General features: G+C 35.7%; 1 protein-coding gene across 5 annotated transcripts in view; it reads right to left on the bottom strand.

Annotated features, from left to right (window-relative positions):
- tous (testes of unusual size) overlaps positions 1 to 25899 on the bottom strand; it is a 92607-nt gene that overhangs the window by 18947 nt on the left and 47761 nt on the right. For all 5 annotated transcript variants that reach the window (XM_081742346.1, XM_081742343.1, XM_081742347.1 and 2 more), the window contains 5 exons: positions 22016 to 22115; positions 21154 to 21335; positions 19226 to 19376; positions 15284 to 15427; positions 8102 to 8317 (listed from right to left, as the gene is read on the bottom strand). In XM_081742346.1, the coding sequence (XP_081598472.1) occupies positions 8102 to 8317; positions 15284 to 15427; positions 19226 to 19376; positions 21154 to 21335; positions 22016 to 22115 (793 nt within the window). The remainder of the gene's footprint in view (positions 1 to 8101; positions 8318 to 15283; positions 15428 to 19225; positions 19377 to 21153; positions 21336 to 22015; positions 22116 to 25899) is intronic.

Here is a 25899-nt window from a genome sequence, read left to right as displayed (position 1 = left end):
GGATCACAATATCTACAACATATCACTGGTTTAGTCATTTTTACCAAAAGCCAGAATATCGTTATCTTCGGCTCTTTTCAAAAAAGTGGTCCTGCAGTGGCCAAACGGACAGTGATTTGTGGTTGTGCCTGTTGAACTTTTTCTCAGGATCAGAACATCTACAACATATCTCAGTCTCAGTCAGTTTCATCCAAATCCAGAACATCACTATCTTCTGCTTTCAAAAAAGTAGCCCTGTAGTGGCCAAACGATCAGTGATTGGTGGTTATCCCCATTAAGGCCTTTTCTCAGGATCACAATATCTACAACATATCATGGGTTTAGTCAGTTTTACCGGAATCCAGAACATCGATATCTTCTGCTGCTTTCAAAAAAGTGGCCCTGTAGTGGCCAAACGATCAGTGATTGGTGGTTATCCCCATTAAGACGTTTTCTAAGAATCACAATATCTACAACATATCATGGATTTAGTCATTTTTACCGGAATACTGAACATCGATATCTTCTGCTGCTTTCAAAAAAGTGGCCCTGTAGTGGCCAAACGATCAGTGATTGGTGGTTATCCCCATTAAGACTTTTTCTCAGAATCACAATATCTACAACATATCCCTGGTTTAGTCATTTTTACCGAAATCCAGAATATCGTTATCTTCGGCTGTTTTCAAAAAAGTGGGCCTGTAGTGGCCAAACGGTCAGTGATTTGTGGTTGTGCTAATTGAAGCTTTTTCTCAGGAACACCATATCTACAACATAACATGGTTTTAAAAAATTCCACAGAAATCCAGTTTCCGTAAGGATTGTGCGGGGTCTTTTGTGATTTCGAAGGGGGCCATAGCCCCTGCAAACCTTTACTCTCAAAAACGACAAAACCCGTATTTCCTACTTTGAAGTCACATTTGCATCGGCAGAGTTTCGTTTCTTTATACTGGCCTTTTTAATCAATTGGGCCCTTTTTTGAAAAGGGGGCCTTTGTTCCCTTAACCTATTTTCCGAAAGAAGCAAAAAAATACGTGTCGATTTATTTTCGGTCTACTATATATGTGTCAAGTTTGAAGAAAATCGGATGAGGAGAAACCCTTGTGAAGCTATCTCCTTTACACTTTCACTTTTTGGACTTAACAGGTTTTTGCCCCAAAGTCTTCCTTTTTGCTGGTGCACATAATATTGCTATGGGTCGATAATTATCAATTATTTTACTATTTCCAGATTTCAAAACAGGACATACTCGAGTTGTTTTCCATAATGTAGGGAAACAATTAGTTTTTATAATCATATTAAAGATGGAATATAGTGGATTCATAAGTAGTTCAGAGCATGCCTTAAATATAAAAGGAGGTAATCCATCAGGTCCACCAGTCTTTTTTGGTTTAAATTTCTTTATAGCAATTCTACATTCATTAATGGATACACTATTTAAAGTTAAACTATGAAAAACAAACATTATTACTAGTGGGCCAGTCCATAGTATTGGGGAAGGTTTTATATACAGATTGAAAGAATTGGGCATACCCATCAGCTATACTTTTACCAGTTTCCAATGCTATTTTGATACTTTAGTATACTATTATTGTGTTTCACTTTTCTCTTTTTGTTTTGTACTAAATTTTAAAGAAGAGCGGATATCACATCTAATGTTTTTTTTTTTTTAATTTGCTTTACAAAATCAGAATATGCAATATTTATCATTTTCTTTAATTCTCTCCTGGTCTTTACGAACATAAATTTATTATATTCAGATAATTTTATTTTTTCCCTATAATATTCTTTTAATTTTAATTTATCTATAATATTCTTTGTGAACCAGTATGGATATTTCTTTTGAGCATATATCCTTTTCCTGGGAACAGTTATATCAAATATTGAGTTCAAAATCTGATAAAAATTGTAAACTGCATCCTCTATATTACAAGAGGTACTTACAACATTAAAGTTAGCTTCACTTAGGAGTTTATATAATTGCATAAAATCCGCTCTTTTAAAATTTTGTTCAATAGCATTTTTTCATCATTTTTTATATACTTCATTACTCTTTCTTGTTTAATCACAATAATCACCGGAGGATGGTGTTTATCCGGTTTAACCAATGGGTCATTTTCTTTGGAGGATATCAATTTTTTCTTCAAAGTTCGATAAAACTAGGCCAAGAGTTCTATAATTGCTATCCCTAATATTATTCATTGAGCACAATTCAGAAATATTCAAAAAATCTGATAGTGTTTTGTAACAAGTCCCTCCTGTTGTAAGATCATGGTTAGAATCAGTGATTAAAGGAAGATTAAAATCTCCTATTATAATTACACTTCCATTAAACTACTCGTAATTTGTTTCAAATAAATTATAAGAAGATATGTAACTTTCAATTTTAGATGCAGGACAGAAATAAATTCCAAAAATGTAATATGTGGTGTGATTGGAAATTTTAAGTTGGCAACACTGCTCAGGAGGAATAGATATCATCGCCCGTTAGCATGGAAGCGGTGACTTGGTGTGTCTTTGAGACATGTTGAAACATGCACCGAGATATTTTTATTCAGTACGGCGTACATTCAGTTGAGTGTAGGCGTGTGTGTGTGTCTTGGCGGATTTTTAAGTGAGCAAAATGGATGAAAAATTTGAACAACGCGTTTGTGTGAAACTTTGTTTTAAAACTGGGAAATCTGCTTCGGAGACTTAAGAACTCTTAAAAACAGAGCTTTTGGAGACAAATGTCTGAGCCGGACAAACGTGTTTATCTGGTTTCACAGATTCAAAGATGGCCGCGAGTCAGTAGAGGATGATTCCCAGTCTGGTCGGCCTTTAACATCAAAAACTAACGAAAACATTGCGAAAGTTGGCGATTTAGTGCGCTCGAACCGTAGACTTACAATTAGGGAGATGGCTGAAGACCTGAATTTAAGTTTCTATGTGGTTCAGTCAATTTTAACTGATGATTTGAACATGCGTCGAGTGTCCGCGAAATTCATTCCAAAAATGTTGTCACACGAGCAGAAGCAACACAGACTTGAAGTGTCCCAAGAACTATTTAATCGAGCCGAAATTGACTCAGGTTTCTTGAATAAGGTAATAACAAGTGATGAGTCATGGGTTTATGGGTATGACCCAGAAACAAAGGCCCAATCTTCTCAGTGGAAGAGCCCAGATCCACCAAGACCAAAGAAAACGCGACAAAGTCGGTCGAATGTGAAGACACTGTTGGTTTTTTTCGATTCTAAGGGTATCGTGAATCATGAATTTGCTGCTAGGGGGCAGAAAGTCAACCAGGAATACTACAAAAGTGTCCTTCAGCGTCTGTGCGAAAATGTGCGGCGGAAAAGGCCTGCCCTCTAGAAAGAAAAGAATTGGATTCTCCACCACGACAATGCACCAGCGCATTGTGTTTTCTCGATCCAGGAATTTTTGGCCAAATTCAACAGTCCTGTGCTTCCGCAACCCCCGTATTCCCCAGATTTGGCCCCGGCCGACTTCTACCTTTTTCCTAAATTAAAATTGTCATTAAAAGGGAAGAGATTTGACTCAATTGAGGACGTTCAAGCACATACGGAGAGAGTGCTTCACACCATCACGGAAAATAATTTTCAGGAATGCTTCCAGTGGAAACACCGTTGGAATCGGTGTGTTCATTCAGCAAGGGACTACTTTGAAAGGGATCCATCACAATTGCCTTTAAGTACTGCCATTTTTAAATTACAAGCCCAGTCTTAAAACTTTCCAATCACACCTCGTATACTTGGCGGTTTAAAATTATTCTAACACAGATAACTTCATTTTCATAACCCAGATCAATTCTATAAGAGGCGATATCCTCTTTTACTGCAATCAGTACTCCTCCATCTCTTTTATTTAATCTATCAGTACGATAGACTTTATAAGAATGAGTAAATAATTCATTTGTAATTCCACCATGCAACCATGTTTCTATTAATACAATAATGTCATATTCACAAGACAAGTTATTCAGATAAAACTTATTAATTTTAGTATTCAAACCATTTACATTTTGATAATAAACAGTTATGCTATTATGACAATCCATCTATTATATATTTAAAATATCTTCAAGTGTTTAATACAAATACATTCCTAACATCTACCCCTTTTTCCCAGTTTTATTGTACCTGCATCATCCACCCACAAATAAGCATAACCCTTTTCCCGTTTATCTTTCCTAGCCTGTCTCATAATATCCTTTCTATATCGTGTTCGACTTTGGTTGATGTACACGGATTGGTCTTTACTGAAGCCAACAATAATATATAATGAATCAATAATAGTATGGTTAATAAGATAAAGTCTATAATTATCTTTTACTATTAAATTTTATATTCCATTTGAATGAAATGTCCAAAATATAGAGGGTAAAACAATAAGTATGCACACTTTTATTCTAATCATCTGTAAATTGGCTGCACGGCTTTCTGCTCTCGCAAGCCGATAGATGGCACTTTTATTTCCGTTTGAGACAGGTTTCAGCGTTATTACTTCAATTTACTGTTGCGAAGTAAACATCGTTGTCCCACTATCCATTTGCACCACAGAAGAAAACCAGTGATGATTCATTAATATATATATATATATATATATCGTTAGCATGACGGTCCAATAGGTGCTGACATCGATTGCCATACGTCTGCGTTTGTGCTCTTCAGTGGGTTATTTAGGGACCCACCACGCACATACATCCTCTTTCCTCGTCCTTCACGCTTTTTCGACCGATTGCAAAATTTTTAATCCACTGTTAAACACTTCGCTGTGGTAAAACATTGTCTTCCGTGTTGTGCTTAAAGTCTTCTGTGCACTTCAGTTTTTGGTACACTTCAGACCATAAAAAACGGATTAAAGAACGCTCTTCTTCTGTGGTGCAAACGGACATTGGCGTAGCCATGTTTATCTTGCAACAGCGCATAGCGAACTGAAGTAATAACGCTGAAACCCACTAAAAGCGAAGGGATTACTGTCATCTATCGGCTTGAGAACGCAGAAAGCCGTGCAGCCAACCTACAGGCGATTAGAGCAAAAGTGCACATACTTTTTGACTTACTCTCGTAAGACATACATCAGTCAATAAATCACATCGAGCTGAAGAAAATAACATGCTTGAGCGTAGATTCTCATGCGTCGTTTTTGAGAAAATCGAAAGAACGAATTTTTGTGGCGCCAAAAGGTATGTCGCTCGTTGCCGATAACTGACAGTTTTTATTTTGGCAGAAGAAATTGTTATTTATTTAGTTATGTACTGTATGTATAGCAAAATACACTTTAACTAGCAGATTATTAGGTTGTCTTGTCCTAATGGTGACACAATAATGTTACACGGGTTTTTTCCCTTACCTGTTTTATTATAGAAGTTTGTATACAGTGTATAAACTGAATTACAAAATCATGTCTTCAATGATCCTTTCTCTATAAGTTGGACCTCCTGCCCAGAGCAGCGCGGAGGTTTACGGTTGTTGGTTAGGAACCTGTTGTCCGATGCAGCGCAGAGGTGAGATAGTACCTACTGCAGCGTGGAGATTGGTAAGGAACCTCTTGCCCGAAGCAGCGCAAAGATGGCATAGTATCTTCTGTTTAGTGCAGCGCAGAGACGGGTTACGAACCTCTTGCCCGAATCAGCGCAGAAGTGGGATAATATCTTATGTTCTGTGCAGTACGGAGATGAATAAGAAACCTTTTGCCCAAAGTAGCGCAAAGGTAAGGTTAGGGAGTCTCTCCCACCCAGAGCAGCTTGGATATATATAGGATACAGGGTTTGTCCGGGAAGTAATAGGACTGATTTTATTCCGTCATGACTGTACTTCGGAGCGTGCGCGCACCGACTGGATCCGGTAGAGGGCGTTCTTAGCTAACGAACGAGCGGCTGGTCAGTTGTCTCCGAGCACACGGAGAGTCAGGACAGGCTTTTTCGCGCGACGTGTTTCTGTGAGTGGTGCAAGCCAAAAATGCAGCGTCCGTTAGAGCAGAGGTACGCGATTAAATTCTGTGTTAAACTCGGTAAATATGCGACAGAGACGTTTGATATGATCAAGCAGGCTTACCCAGATGATGCTTTAGCAAGAAGTGGTGTGTTTCGGTGGCACAAGGCCTTTTCGGAGGGCCGGGAAGAGGTCGCCGATGAAGACCATGCTGGAAGAACTTCGACTTCGACAAACACCGACAATGTGACTCGTGTGCGCGAAGTTTTGAACTCAGACCGTCGACTAAGTATTCGTTTAATTGCCCAGATGTTAAATTTACCAAAAACTGTGGTTCATGAAATTGTGACGGAGCATTTGAACATGCGCAAGGTGTGCGCGAAGATTGTCCCAAAAGTGTTCACTGACGACCAGAAATTGCGGCGAGTGGAATTGTGCCAAGAAAATTTGAACATGTGTGAAAGTGACCCCCAATTTTTGAATAACGTAATCACAGGTGACGAATCATGGATCTTTGAGTATGATCCCGAGACAAAGAGGCAATCTTCCGAGTGGCACACGCCGGCGTCTCCTCGCCCAAAAAAAGGGTAGAATGAGCAAATCCAAAGTGAAAACGATGCTCATTGTCTTTTTTGACATCAAAGGCATCGTCCACCATGAATCTGTTCCTCCTGGACAAACCGTCAACGCCAAGTTTTACGTGGAAGTGCTCAAGAGACTCAAACGAAGGGTCAATCGGGTCCGACCAGACATCGGAGCCGACTGGAAGCTGCACCACGACAACGCCCCGGCTCACACCGCCTTTCTTGTGAACAGCTACCTGACCAAGGCCGGCATCCCAACGCTTCCGCAGCCGCCCTACAGCCAAGATGTGGCCCCCCGGACTTCTTTTTGTTTCCTTGCTGAAACGCCCGATGAAAGGCAAGCATTTTGAGACGACAAAGGGGATCCAAGCAGCTTGCACCGCGGCTCTCAAGGCTATTCCGGAGAATGACTTCCGTGACGCCTTCAATGCTTGGAAATCGCGCTGGAAGCGCTGCATCGACGCAGAAGGAGCCTATTTTGAAAGTTTTTAAAGAATTGTAACGATTGGCTCAATATTTTTTTTTAAAATCGATTCAGTCCTATTACTTTCCGGACAAACTCTGTATGATCAGTTGATGACTGATGTTTTCTGCTGTTGTGCGTTCTCTTTTATAGCCATATTGGAGGCGTAGCCTGTGGAGGGGTTGAAAGAGTCCTCTTCGTGACTTTCTCGTATTTCTTCGGAGACGGCATCCCTTGGCTGCTTGGTGGTGTTTGTGCTGAAGCACGTAGGCTAGAGTTGCCATTCGCCCCGAAATCGAGATCTGCGTCCTGGTGTCTCGAAAATAGTTCTCGGGACGCTTAAATGTCCCGGATTTCAGCGAAGAAAGAAAGGGAATTTATATATATTCTTTTTTTAACAGGATTAAGCACATAATTATTCTCTTCAACTTCTGAGTATGGCAATTCAAAACATGAAAAAAATTGAATACATAAAACATGGATTTAATTAAGTTCACGATTTAACTACTTTGAACAAAGCATTCGTTTTATTGGGCCAGGGACAAAAGGTTTTACTACTCAATCTTTTTGTTATCTTTAGTACTCTGTTTCAATCTGCATTTTGCTTTTGAAATATTTTAATGAATAATCCCTGACTGATATTTTTGGTAATTTTCCGCTGACCATTCAAGAAGAAAAATATTAATAAAATTAAACGTACAACAATGGAAAAATGTTGGGAGTATTTTCTTTTTTTTTAAAAAAAAAAAAGACTTGCGAGGGAGACAAATCATCTGCTTACGTTTGCTTAACTAGGGAGGAGGTGGTCTACTAAAATGACTAAAAATGTGATTACGTAATACTAGAACAATTGTATCTAATGGAAGAAAGTAAATTAGTATATAACACTTCTTTTCATTTTGAACATTTCAAAAATTCTCATAATTTAGTAACGTTCCGGATTTTTATTTTTGAAATATGGCAACCCTACCGTGGGCATATCTTGCACTAATATGAGAGGATATTACAATATTCTTTACACATATAGGCCTATTATTTGTAAATAAAAAATATTATTACAGTTGAAATTAATAACAATAATAATAATAAATAAATAAATAAATAAATAAATAAATAAATTTATATTAAAAGTAGTGAGAACCAACCTTAACTGCCTTCTTCAGCTCCACGGGATTCTGTATGAGACCTGAGGTATTGTGTAAATCAATGCGAATATGTCTCAAAGTACTTTCTAACTTATGATTCTTTATTTTAAACTCATTCAGTTCACGTTCCGTTGCAGTTACTCTATTACCTAAATTGTCAATTTCCAATTGCAGAACTGAATTCCTCTTCAGCAGTGTTTCTAGTTCAGTTTCCATCTGCAAAATAAATAATTAACATATAATATTACAAGAAGGATACTTACATAATTGTTTTATTTATTTATTTATTTAATTTATGTTCAAATGATCCAAAATTGTACATTTGTACATGTCAGTATACTTATTTAAGAATTCTGTGTCATTAATAACAATAGATACTTTCATATACACCATATTACTACTACAGCATGAATCTGTGAGATTTTTTTTAAAACTTATTAATTCATTAATTCTCACATATCAGATTACAAATATTTGGATTTCATAGTACTAACATATATTATTACTTATATATTTTACACTATGTTAACTTTGTAGTTTCTAGTCTGTCATTGTACTTTTTTTTTTTAACAAGTTCATATTGCAGTAGGTGATTTATTAGCCTTTATTTGAACACTTTTTTTTATCAGATTTTGATTTTCTTATGTTGTCAGGTAAGTTATTGTAAGTTAATATTCCCATATGCTTAAGAACTTTTTGGTAGAATGTTATATTATATACAGGAATAGGAAAATTACTTTTATTTCTAGTATTGTAGATATGTATGTCACTTGTCGGTTTCAGGCAGTGGTGCTATTCGCATCGGTTCGCTAGAACTGGTTGTTAAAATATTTTGGGTTCACAGAACCGTTTGTTATAAGAGACATAACAGTAAATTTTACCCAGTTTTACCCAGGAAGAAAATTTTAGTTTAACTATCTTTGTTTTTAGAAATTCTTACAGATACAGGGTTAAACATATGATCTCTCAGAACAAGGTATAAGCGCTTATTTCTTAATATCAAATGCTCAGATATCAAAAATGAGGAATAAATCGCATGAATGTAGTGGTGAGGATTATTTACATCTGAAACGCATACATATCATTATCAACAATTATCGATCATTGCTGGATTAAGATTTTCCCAATAATACTTGACAACCATCTATCTTGGACAATTTGTTTTCAAGATATTCGCAGTGCTACCTAATTTCGTCACACCACCTTGTATAAGGATGTTGTATAGGTTCCTACTTGTTACTTGTGATATCCAGTAAAAATGCTGCTTTAATCTATCTTGTATGGTTTGCTTCCTAAGAAAGTTTTATCACCTATCTATCTATTCATCTACTCTCTCCCTCTCTTTATATGTAAAGCTCTTGATTCAATACCTTTTATAGTTCGTATTATTCTTTCCTGTACAACACAGAATGGAAGTATTAAGTTACATTAAGCTTTCGAACCACAGACGTTTCACCGTCACCGTATAGAGAAGAAAAACAGCGTTTTAGAGAATTTCACAAACTGAACGGACAAACGTAAATAAGTGACACGTGAAAGGCGTTTATAGTTATAGTAACAAATGCGTGTTTATCACAGAAAACGAAAGAGATATGGGAAGAATTCTTTTAAATATCTATTACGTATAATTTTTGTATTAATTAGCAACATTTTATTCAAGCAAAGGACTCGTAGTGAGAATTGCCTATTTTAGGACGAGAATTCACATCTAATGAAAACAGACAAAACAGTAATGGAATATCTTAAACTCACAGGACTCATGCTTAAAATCTGAAGTTATTTAAACTTAGATTCATTTTTCTTAATTTTCATTTGGTCTCTCACAAAGACAATTTCCAAATTCTTAGGAGCAGCAAAGTGATGTGGCAAAAGGTAAGGTTTTACTACTCAATTTTTTAAATTACAGACATTTTATGATGAACAACATTTGAACAAACATAAATTATTAATACATATTTTGAACATTGTTGACAATTTCCGATAGTAATTTTCACGCTTAATCATGGAAACTTTTTAATTATATGGTACTGCTTCGTTCTTCCGCTATTCTACTGATTTTGGTAATGTATATTTTGTAATAAAGAATTGGTAATGTATATTTTTGTATATTCTTTCCAAGTATTGTTTACATTTTCGGGCAAAAGTGCTATTTTAAAGGCACAAGCACTTAAGACGAACAGATAAAAAAAGTAGAAAGAAATAATTTAAATATTTGTATTCTATTGAGAGATTTTCTTAATTTGGTTGCTATGACGACTTGTTTAACTGTTTAACGTCGTTGTTATGGTAACTCAAAAAGATAGATGTAACGAAGAACCATCTTGTGTACACTGAATGTGTATTATTTTAATGTGACGAATGCGATATATATGTTGAAATATAATAATATTAATTTGAAAGTGTATAACTGTGTTGTGTTATTCTAGATAATCTTGTGAACTGTATAAACATTTAGAATCAGGGAATGTAACGTAGTTGACGAAAGAATTAACGTTACATATTTTTACGGTGCCGAAACCGTGGAACCTTGAGATTAGTCAGAAGTTTAGTAAACGATCTCAGCAACACGGAGTACATTTTACTACGTAACAAAAGAAAAATATATCGAAGAGATAAAATGAATACCAGTACCGGAGTTGAAGACATTAATATTCCAACAACTAAGAATTCATTGGACGTGATTGATCTTTTACGACAGCTAGGACAGCAGAGGATTCCACGACACAAAATTTGGATTCCAAACTGGAACAAGTAACACAACAGATGGACTCCAGATTGGATCAAGTATCACGAAATTTGGATTCCAGACTGGAACAAGTAACACAACAGATACCAAATTGGAACAAGTGACACAAAACTTATTGCCAGATTGGAACAAGTGGCTCAGAAATAGGACAACAAATGGATTCCAAATTGGACACCAGATTGGAACAAGTGACACAACAAATATGACACCCAGTTGGATTTCAGATTGGAACAGATAAATATCAAATTGGAAATAACTGACACTAGGATGGAACAAATCATTCATAGCTTTGTATTGGTGAGAAGTACTGTTGACGTAGTCGAAACACAAGTCAACGAACATGCCAAACAAATTCAAAGACTGCAAGAAGAGATTCATACTATTAAGGAGAAAATCAGTACGGCGAACTGTAATCCTGATCGTGCCCTCAATATTGTGTATAATGAACATAGGAGACCTGAGTCAAGACACTGCGAAGAAGACAACTCATCCGAAGTATATTCTGACAGGGAGGACATCATCTCAAATACTGAGAATGAAGAAAGAAGATCACGTCACAGGAATCACACACACGTAAAACAACATCTAAGGTATTTTAGTAATAACAATAATCGCGTAAAATTCAGTGAAATAAGGTCATTAACTAAATTCAGTGGCAGATCAGAAGACATCCCAGCGAGTACGTCTCTAGAGAAATTGAGGAATAATGCGAGTTAATTGGCATAGATATGGCCAATTTCCTTAAAATCTTACCGCATATTTTGTTACCACCTTGTTCTGTATGGTACAAAGCAATTAGAGGTAGTTTACGTAATTATTCCGATTTTAAAAATGCATTGTTAGCTAATTTCGAGAACGACTTTATGTTAGCAGACAGGGATGCCCAAATAAGGAATCGACGTTTTAATCCAAAAGTCGATAAAAACCTTACTGATTTTGTAATCTCAGCGTATAATGATTTGAAACAAATCAATTCTTACCAACAGGAATCGCGTATTATCGCATCAATAAGAATATTGCTACTGTCTAAGCTTCAGCAAGTATTGATTTCGTCGCAATGTATAAATTTCAATCATTTAATAATGATTGTTCAAAATTATGAAAGTCAGATTAAATTGCAAAATAATAGTAATAGAAATCAAGCTAAATATATTCCTGTTCAAAATATCAATGTTAGAGAGGATTGTAAGCATAGTACGAGAGGTAATGTTAGATTTACTCGTAACGACAATACGACAGAGCCTAACTTCAGAAGAAATAGAAATCATAATAGTACCGTTTTTAGAAATAATGTAAATAATCGAACTAATTTCTACGAACTCCCAGATTTCGTAATTATTACCTAGGTGGTAGAAATTTTCAAAATAGAAAGCAAAGAACTGGTGAAGTAAATAACATACAGGACGGTACTTAAGATTGTGCCATTCAATGAAACTTAATCGAATCTTTTGGTAATGTCACTTGATGAGTTGAAGTTATGGCGTCCGTCAAAACATACCAAAGGCAGGGAAGTAATGGGACGTATACGGGAGTATACGGCTATACCCACCTAAAATTTTGTAAGTCCAGCGTATACTCACCTTGAATTGACGAAAGAATGAGCGTATATTGGAGCGTATACCTACCAAAATTTCTAGAATTACACCAATGACCAAAGGTAAATGGATTCAACTAGTTAAAACGTTAGTTCCTTCACAAGTTTTATCTAAGATTAATATCGATAATATTGCAGTTTCAGATTAATCATTAGTGTAACCAATTCTTTATTGTGGGAATATTCTTTTCGTGATATTAATTGGTTTTTGTTTTGTTTCACTTTGAATATTGTTCTGATTTCATTGTAATTCTTACTTCGTATGATTTCTATGCAATCACATCTATGCATTAAATGCAAATATTGTATATCAAGTTTATGTTAAATATGCCCGAATAAATGAAACATGTTATATTGTATTCTAACTCACACCAACTTTGCTGTTAACGAGTATAAATGGCATCGAATTATAGAATCTATTTTAGGACCTAAAATAACCAACGAACTTATCCTATTTCTTTGAATAAACCCTTCTCATCGATAATTTTATAGAATTAAAATGAAATTGATTGTTAAATAAATATAAGAATAATATTGAGATAAAATGAATAATATTTTATGAATTGTAATTTTATATGTATGAAGGCTATTCAAAAAGTAAGGTAACTATTGTATATATGAAATATCGGTCCAGGATTCTTTCTTTAATTGTGATCAATGTAAAGAAGTTCCATAGTTCGGGCGCCATTAACAACGGTAATGTATATTTTTGTATATTCTTTCCAAGTATTGTTTACATTTTCGGGCAAGTGCTATTTTAAAGGCACAAGCACTTAAGACGAACAGATAAAAAAAGTAGAAATAAATAATTTAAATATTTGTATTCTATTGAGAGATTTTCTTAATTTGGTTGCTATGATGACTTGTTTAACTGTTTAATGTCGTTGTTATGGTAACTCAAAAAAATAAATGTAACGAAGAACCATCTTGTGTATACACTAAATGTGTAATATTTTAATGTGACAAATGAGATATATGTTGAAATATAATAACATATATTTGAAAGTGTATAACTGTGTTGTGTTATTCTAAAGAGTCTTGTGAACTGTATAAACATTTAGAATCAGGGAATATAACGTAGTTGACGAAAAAATTAACGTTACACACGTTAATACTCATCATCTGTTTCCTCATCGACATCACTATCTTTTCTAATTTTTCCACTTTTGATGGTAAAATACTCACAAAATACACATTGTTTACAGAATCGTGACTAACGGGATTAGCAATTTTTGGCAAAACTCCATCTAATCTGGCCTAAATCTGCATAACTCAAATCTAAGACGTACTTTGATTTTGGAGGGGGGAAAAATCGACACAAATGTGCGTTTGAGAATCGCTGAAATACGGTATATATACGTAGTGTTATCCAAAAAAAAAAAAAAAAAAAAAAAAAAAATCGGGAACATCATTTTGACTCACCCTGTACATGTATGTATGTATGTATGTCCTAGGATAGTGCACTATGTATTTACCCAGTCTTTTAATTGTGCATTAGGTTTTCCATTCGATGGTTTCTTCTTAATCAGCACGTACACGTATATATAAGAAAAACTGACTGAATATCGTTAGATTTCTTTCCCATGTGACTTCCCTCAAGAGCCCTACTGATTGCAACATTATTTTGTAACAGCATTCCAAGATAACGCTCACTTTGAAGTTTCAAAGATAATTTTAGTTGTTTAATTTTCTTCCTTTTTCTATTTCATTCCTCTTCCCCTTTCCCGACACACACTTAATGAAGTATATAGCGAAAATCTTACAGTGTACCTTATAGTGACGTGTGTCATAATGTTTTCACTGTTTTCTGGTACGCGATTCGTCTTCGATGCTCGTTTGAAGATTATTTTATTCCAACTAATTGATTAACTCTCTTGTATCTTAATTTTTATATATTAATATGTATACTATTAATATACAGGGTATCCCAAAAGCAATATTGAAATGATACAGATTTAGAAAATATAAATAGAATGTAGAATGTATATTATAGCCTTTGTTTCAGGTGGGAATGTTGGAATAAAGGAAAAATTTAGCTATATTTTATTTATTTAATAGATTTGTAACATTATGAGACCGGAATTCTGAGACATCCTATATATATATCTATAAGGTATTTCAAAATGATTGTTCGCGTTTCCGTCACTGTTGCATTAGATCTGGGTGATTAACAGTTAACGGAAACGCATGTAAATATAGCGTAACTGAGAGAGTTTCTGTTTATTTATTTGTATACCTCAGTTTCCAGATTCTGCCACCAAGTGACAGTTTTGCAGTTGTGTAATGTGGCTGATATTGTTAATGAAAAGACTTTTTGTGTTCTTGAATATCACACAACGAGATTCATTACAGTTGTGTAACGGCATTTTCGTACACTTTATGGAAAAGATCCGTCTGACAATCCCATTAGAGGGTGGTATGCACAGTTCAGACACAAGGGTTGCATTTAAAAGGATAAAAGCTGTGATAGACCTGGATTAGAGATGGAAATGACGATTACAAACTTCTGCCATGGCTACCCCGTTCCCCAGGCCTTTCTTCTTTCGATTTTTTATTCTGGGGTGGTATTCTCCATTACTGTGTACAATCGACGAACTAAAGGCGCACATAGTCAATGCCATCCACACTGTTGCACATGACATACTAGGCTGTGCATGGCAGGAAACGAACTACCGAATAGATATCTACAAGATTGTCGGAGGAGAGCACTTTGAACATGTGTAAGAGTTCACAGACCAACTTGATGTTTTCTAACATTTTGTATGTATTTGTATGTATATATCTTCATTATATAAATGCCCGAAAATCGTTTTAAAAATACATAAACTAAAATGATACTTACATCTTGAATCTGTTCTTTCTTCTCTTTAATTTCTCGTTCTCGAGGTTCAATTTGGTTCTTCAGCTCTTTTATCTTGTAGTTTAAGACAAACTTGAACTTTTCAAGTTCTTGATTCTTCTTCTTTAAATCGTAGATTCTCTTCTCCTGTAAAACAAACAGAAAGATATTCAATTATAACAACAATAGTATGTTATATATCGGTGAAGACTGATGTTATATAAATTTAGTACAGTTGTAATCGGAATAAAGTAACATCGGTCAACTATATACAATTAGTATTTAACATTTCAAGTAAATATCTATGATCACCTCAAAGATAAGAAGGAAGAACAGAACATGGAAAAATGTAAAGTTACATTTTGAGTTAATACCTAGTGCGTTCGAAAAGCCACTCCGTAGGGATGTAGGTACTTGATATTGTGAGAAAAGGATCGAAGCATTCACTTTCCTCCTTACGTATGCGTATGTTATGTTATATAAATGTCCGACACAGACAAGAACGGAGCTAAACTTTAAATTTCAACTCACAAGTAGCACTTCGCTCCTCTGGCGAAATGCGACACGTATTCTGAAAGAGCCATTCCTAATTAAGATGCAGATGTAATCTTAGCGTTAGTCAGCAATGGGTTCGGGAGTTATGGGTCTGTAAAGTTAACATTGGAATCCAAGGAAATACAACATCCTTGACGTCTCTTTCTGCTAACCTTATGTAATATACTGCATAGAAAGCATACTATCTATAAAGCACGAGAGGCAAGTGGAAGATAGCAGTCAAACAAACAACAAAACTGACTTTGGTTTAAATCAAAGGGTTGTTACTGAAGGCACGTTGGAAGCATTTACAGAGAACACTCGATGTGAAGATCAAGGAACAGAGTATAAGAAGCACAGAAAGTTTGCTCAAAATTTCCTGACAAAATCTAACTCATTACACTTGGAACACGTGTCACTATCGATTGAATCAAAACAGTAATCGTGAGAGGAAATCCTCATTCCCGGTGCTTCGTCCAAGTAACCAGCTTTGTAGAAAGTGTACTGAAACAATTTCTGAACTTGGGAGCGCTGAACTGATATACCCCATGAACAACTGCAATGTCAGGAATTAGTCAAGGTGCCAGATATTCACATCACTCACCAACACCAGTGTGTCAGTTACGTAACGAATGAATGACTTGTACTGCCTGAAGAAGTCCACACCCAATGGTTAAATAAATCAACATTTGCAGGTTTAAGGTTACTTTTATCTCCTAATTTGTATTTTTGTTCTGTCTTTCCCATATGCTGCCGAAGATACTTGCTATATATATTCCACCCAAGTTCTTGGGATCACCCTGGAACATGCAAACACTTGTTACGCTTCTTCGTTCACAGCGTTACACTATATTCATGTTAGCAGAAAGAGAGGAAATTCCTAGACGTCGTACTTCGTATGGATTCCTATGTTAACTTTACCCATTACTAACTGACGATCCATATCTATCTTAATTAGGAGTGGCTTTTTCAGGATATGTGTCACATTCCGCCATTTCGGATTCAAAGGAGCGAAGTGTTACTTGTGAGTAGAAATGTAAACTGCACAATAAAAATGATTGGCGTTATATTGAAATCAGTTGTGTTCACGGATCAGTCTGAGTATAGAGTAATACAGGTGCATGGTACAATGCTAACAATATAGCAACAAGTATGGTTTGGTTGAACGCGTGTTTTGTGCTGGTGACAAGTATACGGGACATGTAAAACACTATTCACTGAAAAGTGATTCAACAGTATTCGTTGAACAATATCAAGATCAACCTAACACTATTAATATACTGTGAGACGCTAATCACATATAAGGTATATACAATTTATCGATCATCAGTCCTTAATTAGAATGTTCACAAAAATGCGTAGGAGGCTTGACCTGTACCCTCAAGCTAAGATGAACCATTTACATTTACTGTAATGAAGTGTTTCTATGTATTTCTTTGCCATAATCCACTGCGGAGCAATTTTTTTAACACACTGTATAAGTATTCAAATCACGAATTAATAAAATTTATACAAACTTAAAATACATCAAATTTTCATAGGATCTTGTATGACATAGTGTGACTGTTAGAACGTGAAGCAAAGCATTTTATTTCTTTTCAAACGGAAAGACCAAATCAATAGGTAGTTTTGCCTTCTTCTCCTGAAAACCACCCCAAAAAACTGATTTACACTATTATACACTGTGAAAAGTTGACAAAGTATGAAGAAATATGTTATTTCATTTTGATTAGATGAAACTATAGGTAAATATTACGGATATTTTTTCTTTTATTTTAAAAATCTTTATTATTTATTTTTTGGCAATAATTTAATGAGGAAGGATTTACTTTAGTTCAATTAAATACTGAAATACATTTAATATCAATTATATAGAAATGGTAGTTTTGCTAATTAAAAAAGTATTATTATTATTTTATCTGTTTTAAACAAAAAGGAAGACGTTTCCTTAAAATCTAAATATTATAGAAATTATTTAGACACCAATGTTAAAGGTCTTCATGTGCTAATAGATGAATAATTTTAATTTCATTATCTTTTAGTCAGTAAAATCTTTTAGCACATATCATATGAACTTATGTGATCAATAGTATGAATACTTTGCAACATAATTTTCTTAAAATACTGACGCCATCTACCGTGATACAAATACGTTTCATATACAATTTTAGAGATTCCTTGTGGCTATATGTTACAGTACGCGCCTTCGCTGCGGAAGACCAGAGTTCGATTCCTGGTGGGAGCTCATGTGCTCCGAATGCCACATGATGCTGCAAATCCATGTCTTATATAGCCTCGGTGCTGAAAGAGACACTAAAATCTTAACCAACCAACCTATATAAAATTTTGAGATGAGTTGAGTTGATTTTGAGTTTAACGTCCCGTTCAGCAGCGAGGCTATATGAGACGTGGACCTACTGATTAACGTGGAATCCGAACCACATGAGCTCCCGCCGGGAATCGAACCCGGGTCTCCCACGCCAAAGGCGCGTACACTAACCATATATAAAATTTTATATCACACAGATCACAAAGAGCTGTGTACCATGGTGCCAGTGGCGTAGCAGCTGCCCCCGCAACCCCCGCAGTGCGGGGGAGCCCCGAGGTATAGGGGGCCCCGAAGTCTTGCGATGAATAAAGTTTTAAAAAAGTAGAACTTCAACCTTACTTCTGTCGGCTTTACAAGTGGGGCCCCTTCTCTATACTTTGCGGGGGGGCCCGCAAAAGTGTGCTACGCCACTGCATGGTGCACTTGTTCCATGAGGGGGAATGGTTCCGTATACCAATCCATATGACCACATAACGCTATAAGGTGCCATTGTAAACAATAAATCAGGTCAATAACCTACCACATGGTAATACGTATTGTTTACGTAAATTTTTGGCAATTTTTTTACTCATAGAAGTGAACAAGCAGGAGTAACCTAACTTTCAGAAACGTAAACGTAGAGAACATTTGCTAAATATTTGTTTTCTCACAATTTCCAATTTAAGTGGTGGGCCAATGTATCCCTCCAGAAATTTAAGAAGGTGCGTCGATGTACCCATCTCTTATAAAATATAATGGGTATGTACATAACGTGATAAAACCTCGTCAAAAAGGATAAATTAGATCAAAAACCTCCCAAATTCGAACTTTTGGCTATGTTTTACCCATGAAAGAGAACGAGAACTCTTTCATACCATACTTTACTACCATACCAAATTTTTAGTTTTGGAAATTTCCAAAATTTAAGAAGTGGACCTATGCACCCATTCCGAAATTTGAGGGGCTAAACCAACGCATCCTTTGACAAAATTCAGATGTTGCGATCTTAGGTGCTTTTGGGCCAGGGACGCAAAAGTAAGACCAAGTCAGGCCACTACTGCTATTGTGCTATTACTCTAAGAATAAGTAAAAGTAAGTCAAACCTTATCTTGAATAGTTTCGTCTCTTTCGATTATTTCTTTTTTGAGGTCTATAATATCTTTTTCTAGAGATTTGATCATCTGCTGGAATTTCTCCTTTTCTACTGTCAATCCTCTGACTTGATTCTTGCCATCTTCAATCTCCTTCTGAGAGCTGTGAAAAAAAAATCAAAGATTAGTTATGACTAATAATTATAAACGAGGAACTTTATCTTAGAAAAACCAGCATCAGTTACTGAAGATACAAAATGGTTCTGTGTAACGAATGGTAAATGCGCGTGCTTCGAGTTCGATTTAAAGACGCTACGAGAATTCTTTCTGACAATAGTATCAATGCATTAGACGGCCGTATATAACTTTTGACTTCTCTTGCATACAGACTGACATATCTAAATAGTACATTAACTGTAGGAAGGTTATTTGCTAAAAGCAGTGAGTCCTGTGGACTACGAAAAGAATACTACTGGATCTTCTCATACGTTGATTTTGTTCATTAGTAATTTGCAAGGCAATATTTCACAGTTTCTTTGTATGTACAGCCTTGTTTAAAAAAATCTGGCCATCTACCTCACTTTGATAAGTCTTGTATTCTTATCTATGTGTGGGATTAAATTAAACAAATGTAAATCTTCTCTGAATGTTTAGTACTTTTACGACAAACCAAAATACTAAATTCTGCTACTTGCGGCTATGAAAAGAATATGGTCTTTTAAAAAGAGATGGTGGCCAAGATTTTCTTAATAAGATTATATCTACATTACGATTTATATAATTAATTTAAACTTATTAGTGAAAACTCTATCTTGCATATGTTTTCATACAACTATACATTACGAGTATGTACTTCTGACCGATGGATGTCCTGCCAAAGGGACCAATTTTTGCTATCCTTATCATCCTGTACATGCTCACGCCATCATTTCGACATCACAATTACTCAACCTTCCGCTCACATCCTTTCGACATCACTTTCACTCGATCTTGTATTCACTTAATTTCGACATCACATTCACTCGATCTTGTATTCACTTAATTTCGACATCACATTCACTCGATCTTGCACACACTTCATTTCGACTTTACTTTCACTCGATCTTGTATTCACTTCATTACGACATCACTTTCACTCGATCTTGTACTCACTTCATTTCGACATCACTTTCACTCGATCTTTCATTCACTTCATTCCGACATTACATTCACTCGATCTTGTATTCACTTAATTTCGACATCACATTCACTCGATCTTGCACTCACTTCATTTCGACTTTATGTTCACTCGATCTTGTATTCACTTCATTGCGACATCACTTTCAATCGATCTTGTACTCACTTCATTTCGACATCACTTTCACTCGATCTTTTATTCACTTTATTCCGACATTACATTCACTCGATCTTGTACTCACTTAATTTCGACATCACATTCACTCGATCTTGCACTCACTTCATTTCGACTCCACTTTCACTCGATCTTGTATCACTTTATTGCGACATCACTTTCACTCGATTTTGTACTCACTTCATTTCGACATCACTTTTACTCGATCTTGCACTCACTTCATTGCGACATCACATTCACTCGGTCTTGCACTCACTTCATTGCGACATCACGCTCACATCATTTCGACATCACGCTTACTTTGTGAGGTTAAGGTTGGGGATAGTCCCGAGTTTTAAACTTATAAGCACCGTCCTCATGAGTTCGGGCATCTTTGACCCTGTGATAGGAAAATCTTTGTTCCCCGTCATTCATGATTTTGCTGCTGCAGGACACTGATTAACTAGAGGGAATATTATTCTCTTAACTAGTTTTGCAATGTCTTTGTAAGTTATACTATTTTCCGAGTAACTGAAAATATCGAATTATACACTGACACAAAACAAAGAAGTCGTCTTGCTAGATTTATTCTTTATAAAGAAATAAATACCTGACCAGCTTTTTCTTCAAGATTCCTGATTCTCCCCTAAGTTTAATGTTCATATCTTTCTCCTCTCGAAGCAATCTTTCATATTGGGTTCTAAGTTCGACTATTTCTCTATCAGCATCATCTTCAATTTGTTGTTTGATTTCTTCGTGCTCTTTCACTTGGTGGCGACCCTCTTCTCTGAGCTAAATAATTTCAAAGAAACAAAATTACTAAAGGAAAGGAATTCGGAAAATCTTATTTTTGAATATTCTACGTTCAAAGCGAAAGGAAATAACAAAATTGTACATCAATGAATTGAAAATAAACGACTTATGATAGATACAATGGTTGATTTGGTTTGATACATACAGGAAAGTTATGAACTGACAATCTTTGCTTTTCAAATATTTAGCGAATATTTAGTGCATATACACAAAATTATAGATTTGCTTCTGATCCTATACGAATGTGGAGCTGAACGTAACTTAGAATGAGGCAATTGAGAACAAAATCCTGAGGTATATATATATAAATTTTTAGTCACTCCGACAAAATAAGGGAAACAGCAGTATTAACTTTGTAAGATATAATGAGGAAGATCAGAATTGTAACAAAAACTCTCTAGGAGGCATCCGTAGGAGACACATTTTGGTACTTAGCATTGCAAAAATAGCTTAACAGCAAAAAGAATGACAGTCTATAACATATAGAATTTCTAAATGCAGAGAAAGAGAAAACAGATATGCATTTAAACCACGACATAACATAATAGATCTTGAAGTATTAAGTAAGATGAACATATATGTTAAAATATTTTATGTACGATGTCTGAACAAAATTTAACTGTGATTTAGAAGTATATATATATATATTGAGATCTTACCTCTTCTAGTTGAACGTTCTTTTCGTGCAACTGGGCTTTAAAGTTTTCCGTCAGCTGTTCTAGCGCATCTTGTTTGTCAGCTTCTAGTTCTTTCAGTTTCCTGTTGAAAAGAATTAAAAATAAAAGTTAGTATTAATTTTCAAAGATAAAACAGACAAAGAAATAAATATGCTATTTTTTTAACAGTATATGTTTACAAAATCAGAAGAACCTTATTTAATTTGGTAAACTTGTATGTTAACACTTGTTATTTCTAGCTATAATATTTGAGTAAATATTTCCGCCTCTTCAAGGCGGCAAGTTTGCTAAACATACTAATGTTCAGGGTTCGATTCATAGGTTGTGGGGTGGCTTAAAAATGTTTTGTATAATTCTGGATTAGTAGTGGACATCTCCATGTGAATTATTCTATTAAGGCACGATGAAAACTCAATTCCAATAAATCAGATTTAAGGGTTATGAGACCTATGCGGTTGTGGGAGGTTGATGCACAATGAAGCTCAAAAAAGTTCGCAACTACAGACGATGGATTTCTCTTCCAAAATATTCGTGATATCATCTCTATGTGGACAATAGAAAAGAAATTAGCCCCTGCATCAATCTCAATCACTCTCGTTCTTAGGAATGGGGTTGAAGAGATAAGGTTTAATGTAAGGTTGACGTGTAGGACGATTGAAGAAAATGTAATGTTTGTAATGTTTTGGGTTTCTTATAAATCCGATACTGCTCATGTTCTTTATTCTAAATGATATTGTTTCTGAACTTTCTATATGTATTAAGTAAACGCCAGAACAGTTTCGTTTTTGACAAAGACGAAATACTTACTTTCCCCAGGACACCTGCAAAACGCTCCTTGCATATACACTCGTATATACTTAAACAAATATTTCACAAGTATGAAGAATACACGCGAATAATCACTGCAATCATAGGCAGAGTGAAGGATCAACCGCATACGGGTCAGAAGTGTTAATTATTCTAGTAGAGAAGGATGTGATAAACAACAACAACAACAACAACAAGAATTTTCTTTAGTGATCCTATTAATTGTATAACTGTGAAAGCAGTGTTCTCTTAGCAACTCGTATTTCTTTATATGATTGAAATTCCCACAGAGCATAAGAAAAATTCTGTGATATTTTTTTTTCAGAACTATGATTTATACACAATGTTATTCAATTTGGCTATTCTCTCCTGCTAGACAACTCAGAATATTCATTTTTTAATTGTTTTGTTTTATTTAACGTTCCACGATCATACACCAAAGTTAAGGGAGACGGTGATGATGAAATGGATGATAATGATGAAATGACGAAAGTGGGAGGAAACGGGAGAACCCCGAAGAAACCCACGAATACACCAGTTGCCGAAACAGTAGCATTGCTTCCCTCACGATTAAGTCAAGTATTTTCAATTAGTATATATGCAATGCCAAAATTTGAGACAAGCAAAGGCCGGTGGACTAGAAGGTAAAAAAAAAGTTCCCTTTTACTACAATAATGTAGTGAAGTAGAAATTTTCTCTGAGTGACTTGTATGTTTAATCTTCATCACTATAGAGCTCCTCCGTGGCTAAGCGGTTAGCGTACACGCCTTTGGCGCAGGAGACCCGGGTTCGATTCCCGGCGAGTGCTAATGTGGTTCGGATTCCACGTTAATCAGTAGGCCCTGTCTCATATAGCCTCGCTGCTGAAAAGGGACGTTAAACTCAAAATCAACTCTTCATCACCATAATAATATCAGATCAGAGGAGAAACCGTGGAACATTATTGAGGAAGTTCTTTTACTTTATAACCTATGAGAAGATAATTTGTGCAGACACTAAAATATTCCAGTACAGAAAAAGTGTGAAGAGTTAAAAACGTGAGAAGTATTTTAATTCAGCTTCAGAATTAAAATTTAAACAGGGTCAGAAAGTTATAACTAAGTTTCAAATTGGTAGGGACTTTTACATGCCTTGACCTTGGAGACTATATCTTCCTTTAGTTACGCTTTAAATGGGTCTGCTTGTGAGTGACAATAAGGACTTTCTCACTTGACTTGTACTTTAAATAAAAATCATTATTGATATTCACGTCTTGAGATTTCTATCTTCTCGTTTGCCTTAACACTTTCTAATTATTACAGTTTACAGCACAAAGTCTGTTTGGAATATATAATCGATAAGTAATCCTACATTGTTGTTTATAACAATATCTAGTTTCTGTAGTAACTGAATTAAAATATAACTATATTTTTCTATGGCAAGCTGGTAATTAGGAGTATTTTCGATGTGATGCACTTTTCAAGAAAAATATAACACAAAACGTGTATCTGGTTCTCAATTGGAGAGTGATGAGATGATGACCATAAATTATACCATTTAGTCTAGTAACTTTCGACTTTCTCTTATCTACAATTCTTTCTTAGCACTTACAGATGATTATCAAAATAAGAGAGACACCTGGAATTGGAATCATGTCAGACAAGTTAGATGCCTGGGTTGGCAACAGTCAGGCGGCGATCGAGGCGCTGGGCTGTTGGTAATGGTATGTTATGGCAACTCAGTAGTGCGTTAGGCAGTATGTAGTGAACTAAATTGACAGTGATAGTGTAAAATGGGCGACCTCTCTGATTTCTAAAGCAAGTGTGTAAAGTAATAAGTGTGTTAGGTATGTTGCGAAAGACAGTGTTCAAGACGAAAAACCACGGCAAACCACTTAAGAGGAACAGTGGTCGGGAGAATACACTCAGTGACAGGTCCTGGCGACCATTAAAGCGGATTGTCACTCAGAACCGTCATGCAACTGCGGTGCAAGTGATAGTGGAACTCAAGCAGCACCTGCCACAAGCTGTGTGCACAATTGTAGTCCGCCGCGAGTTACATGACATGAAAAAACTGTTTCGGGTTGCACGGGCGAAACCACAGATAAGGGACCATAACGCTTTAGCACAACGTCAATGGTGCTGCGAACATGCAATAAGGCTTACTGATGACTGGAAACGTGAGATAAAGTTGGATGAATCATTGCTCACCTTATTTGAAATCACGGACCGTATTTATGGTGTTTATCTGTGGTGAATGGTTCAAGCATATGATCCGCAGTATCTCCGTCCAACCGTGAAACATGACAGCGGCTCTAGGATGCTGTGGGTCACAATATACTGGTTTTCACTGGGTCTGCCGTCAATTACCGGTCTCGTCACTGACCGTAATTATGTCACCATTTTAGGGTACCATATGCATTCTATGGTTCAGATGTTTCAGGGCAATGATGTCATATTGTAAGATGATGATAAGCCCACCTACACAACTGAAGCTGTTGCGGCGTGAACATCGCCATGAAGCCCCACCCAACCTCCGGGACTGAATATAACTGAAAATCTATGGTCTGTTTTGGAGACAAGAATCCAGTGTACATAGCCGCGATCATCCTCTCCATCCGGAATCTAGTGATGCACTGCATGTGGAATGGTGTAATATTCCACTTACTATTGTTCACGACTCCTACGACTCCATTCCACGTGCCCTCAGATGTTATGAGGGCGAAAGATGGTCCAACGTAATTTCATTCTGGTAAGTTGAATTATTTCAAGTGTTTCTATTATTTTGATAGCCATCTATATTATGTATCTTCCAGTGCTATATATCCTAATCATCCAGTCTACATAATCATAAGCAGACTGATAGTCAATTGTTCTTTTCTAAGATGTGCATTCGCCAGTTTGGGTTCTATTTACACGAGGGAAGGTCTACAATTTTCTTGTGACGCTAACGATAAAGGTAAGCATTTTTTAAATATAAGATTCATTCAAATCAATGACACATACACTGTTATAGATTTCATTTTTATGCAACTATCTATAAATAAAGAAAATTTTACCTATAGTATAGCGTAGATTTTA

Source organism: Thermobia domestica, chromosome 16 (genome assembly GCF_964235325.1).
Source record: "Thermobia domestica chromosome 16, izTheDome1.hap1.1, whole genome shotgun sequence".
NCBI classification, from domain to species: Eukaryota; Metazoa; Arthropoda; class Insecta; order Zygentoma; family Lepismatidae; genus Thermobia; species Thermobia domestica.
The sequence above is the reverse complement of the archived record's forward strand: the minus strand, read 5'-3'. Positions and strand labels throughout refer to the sequence as shown.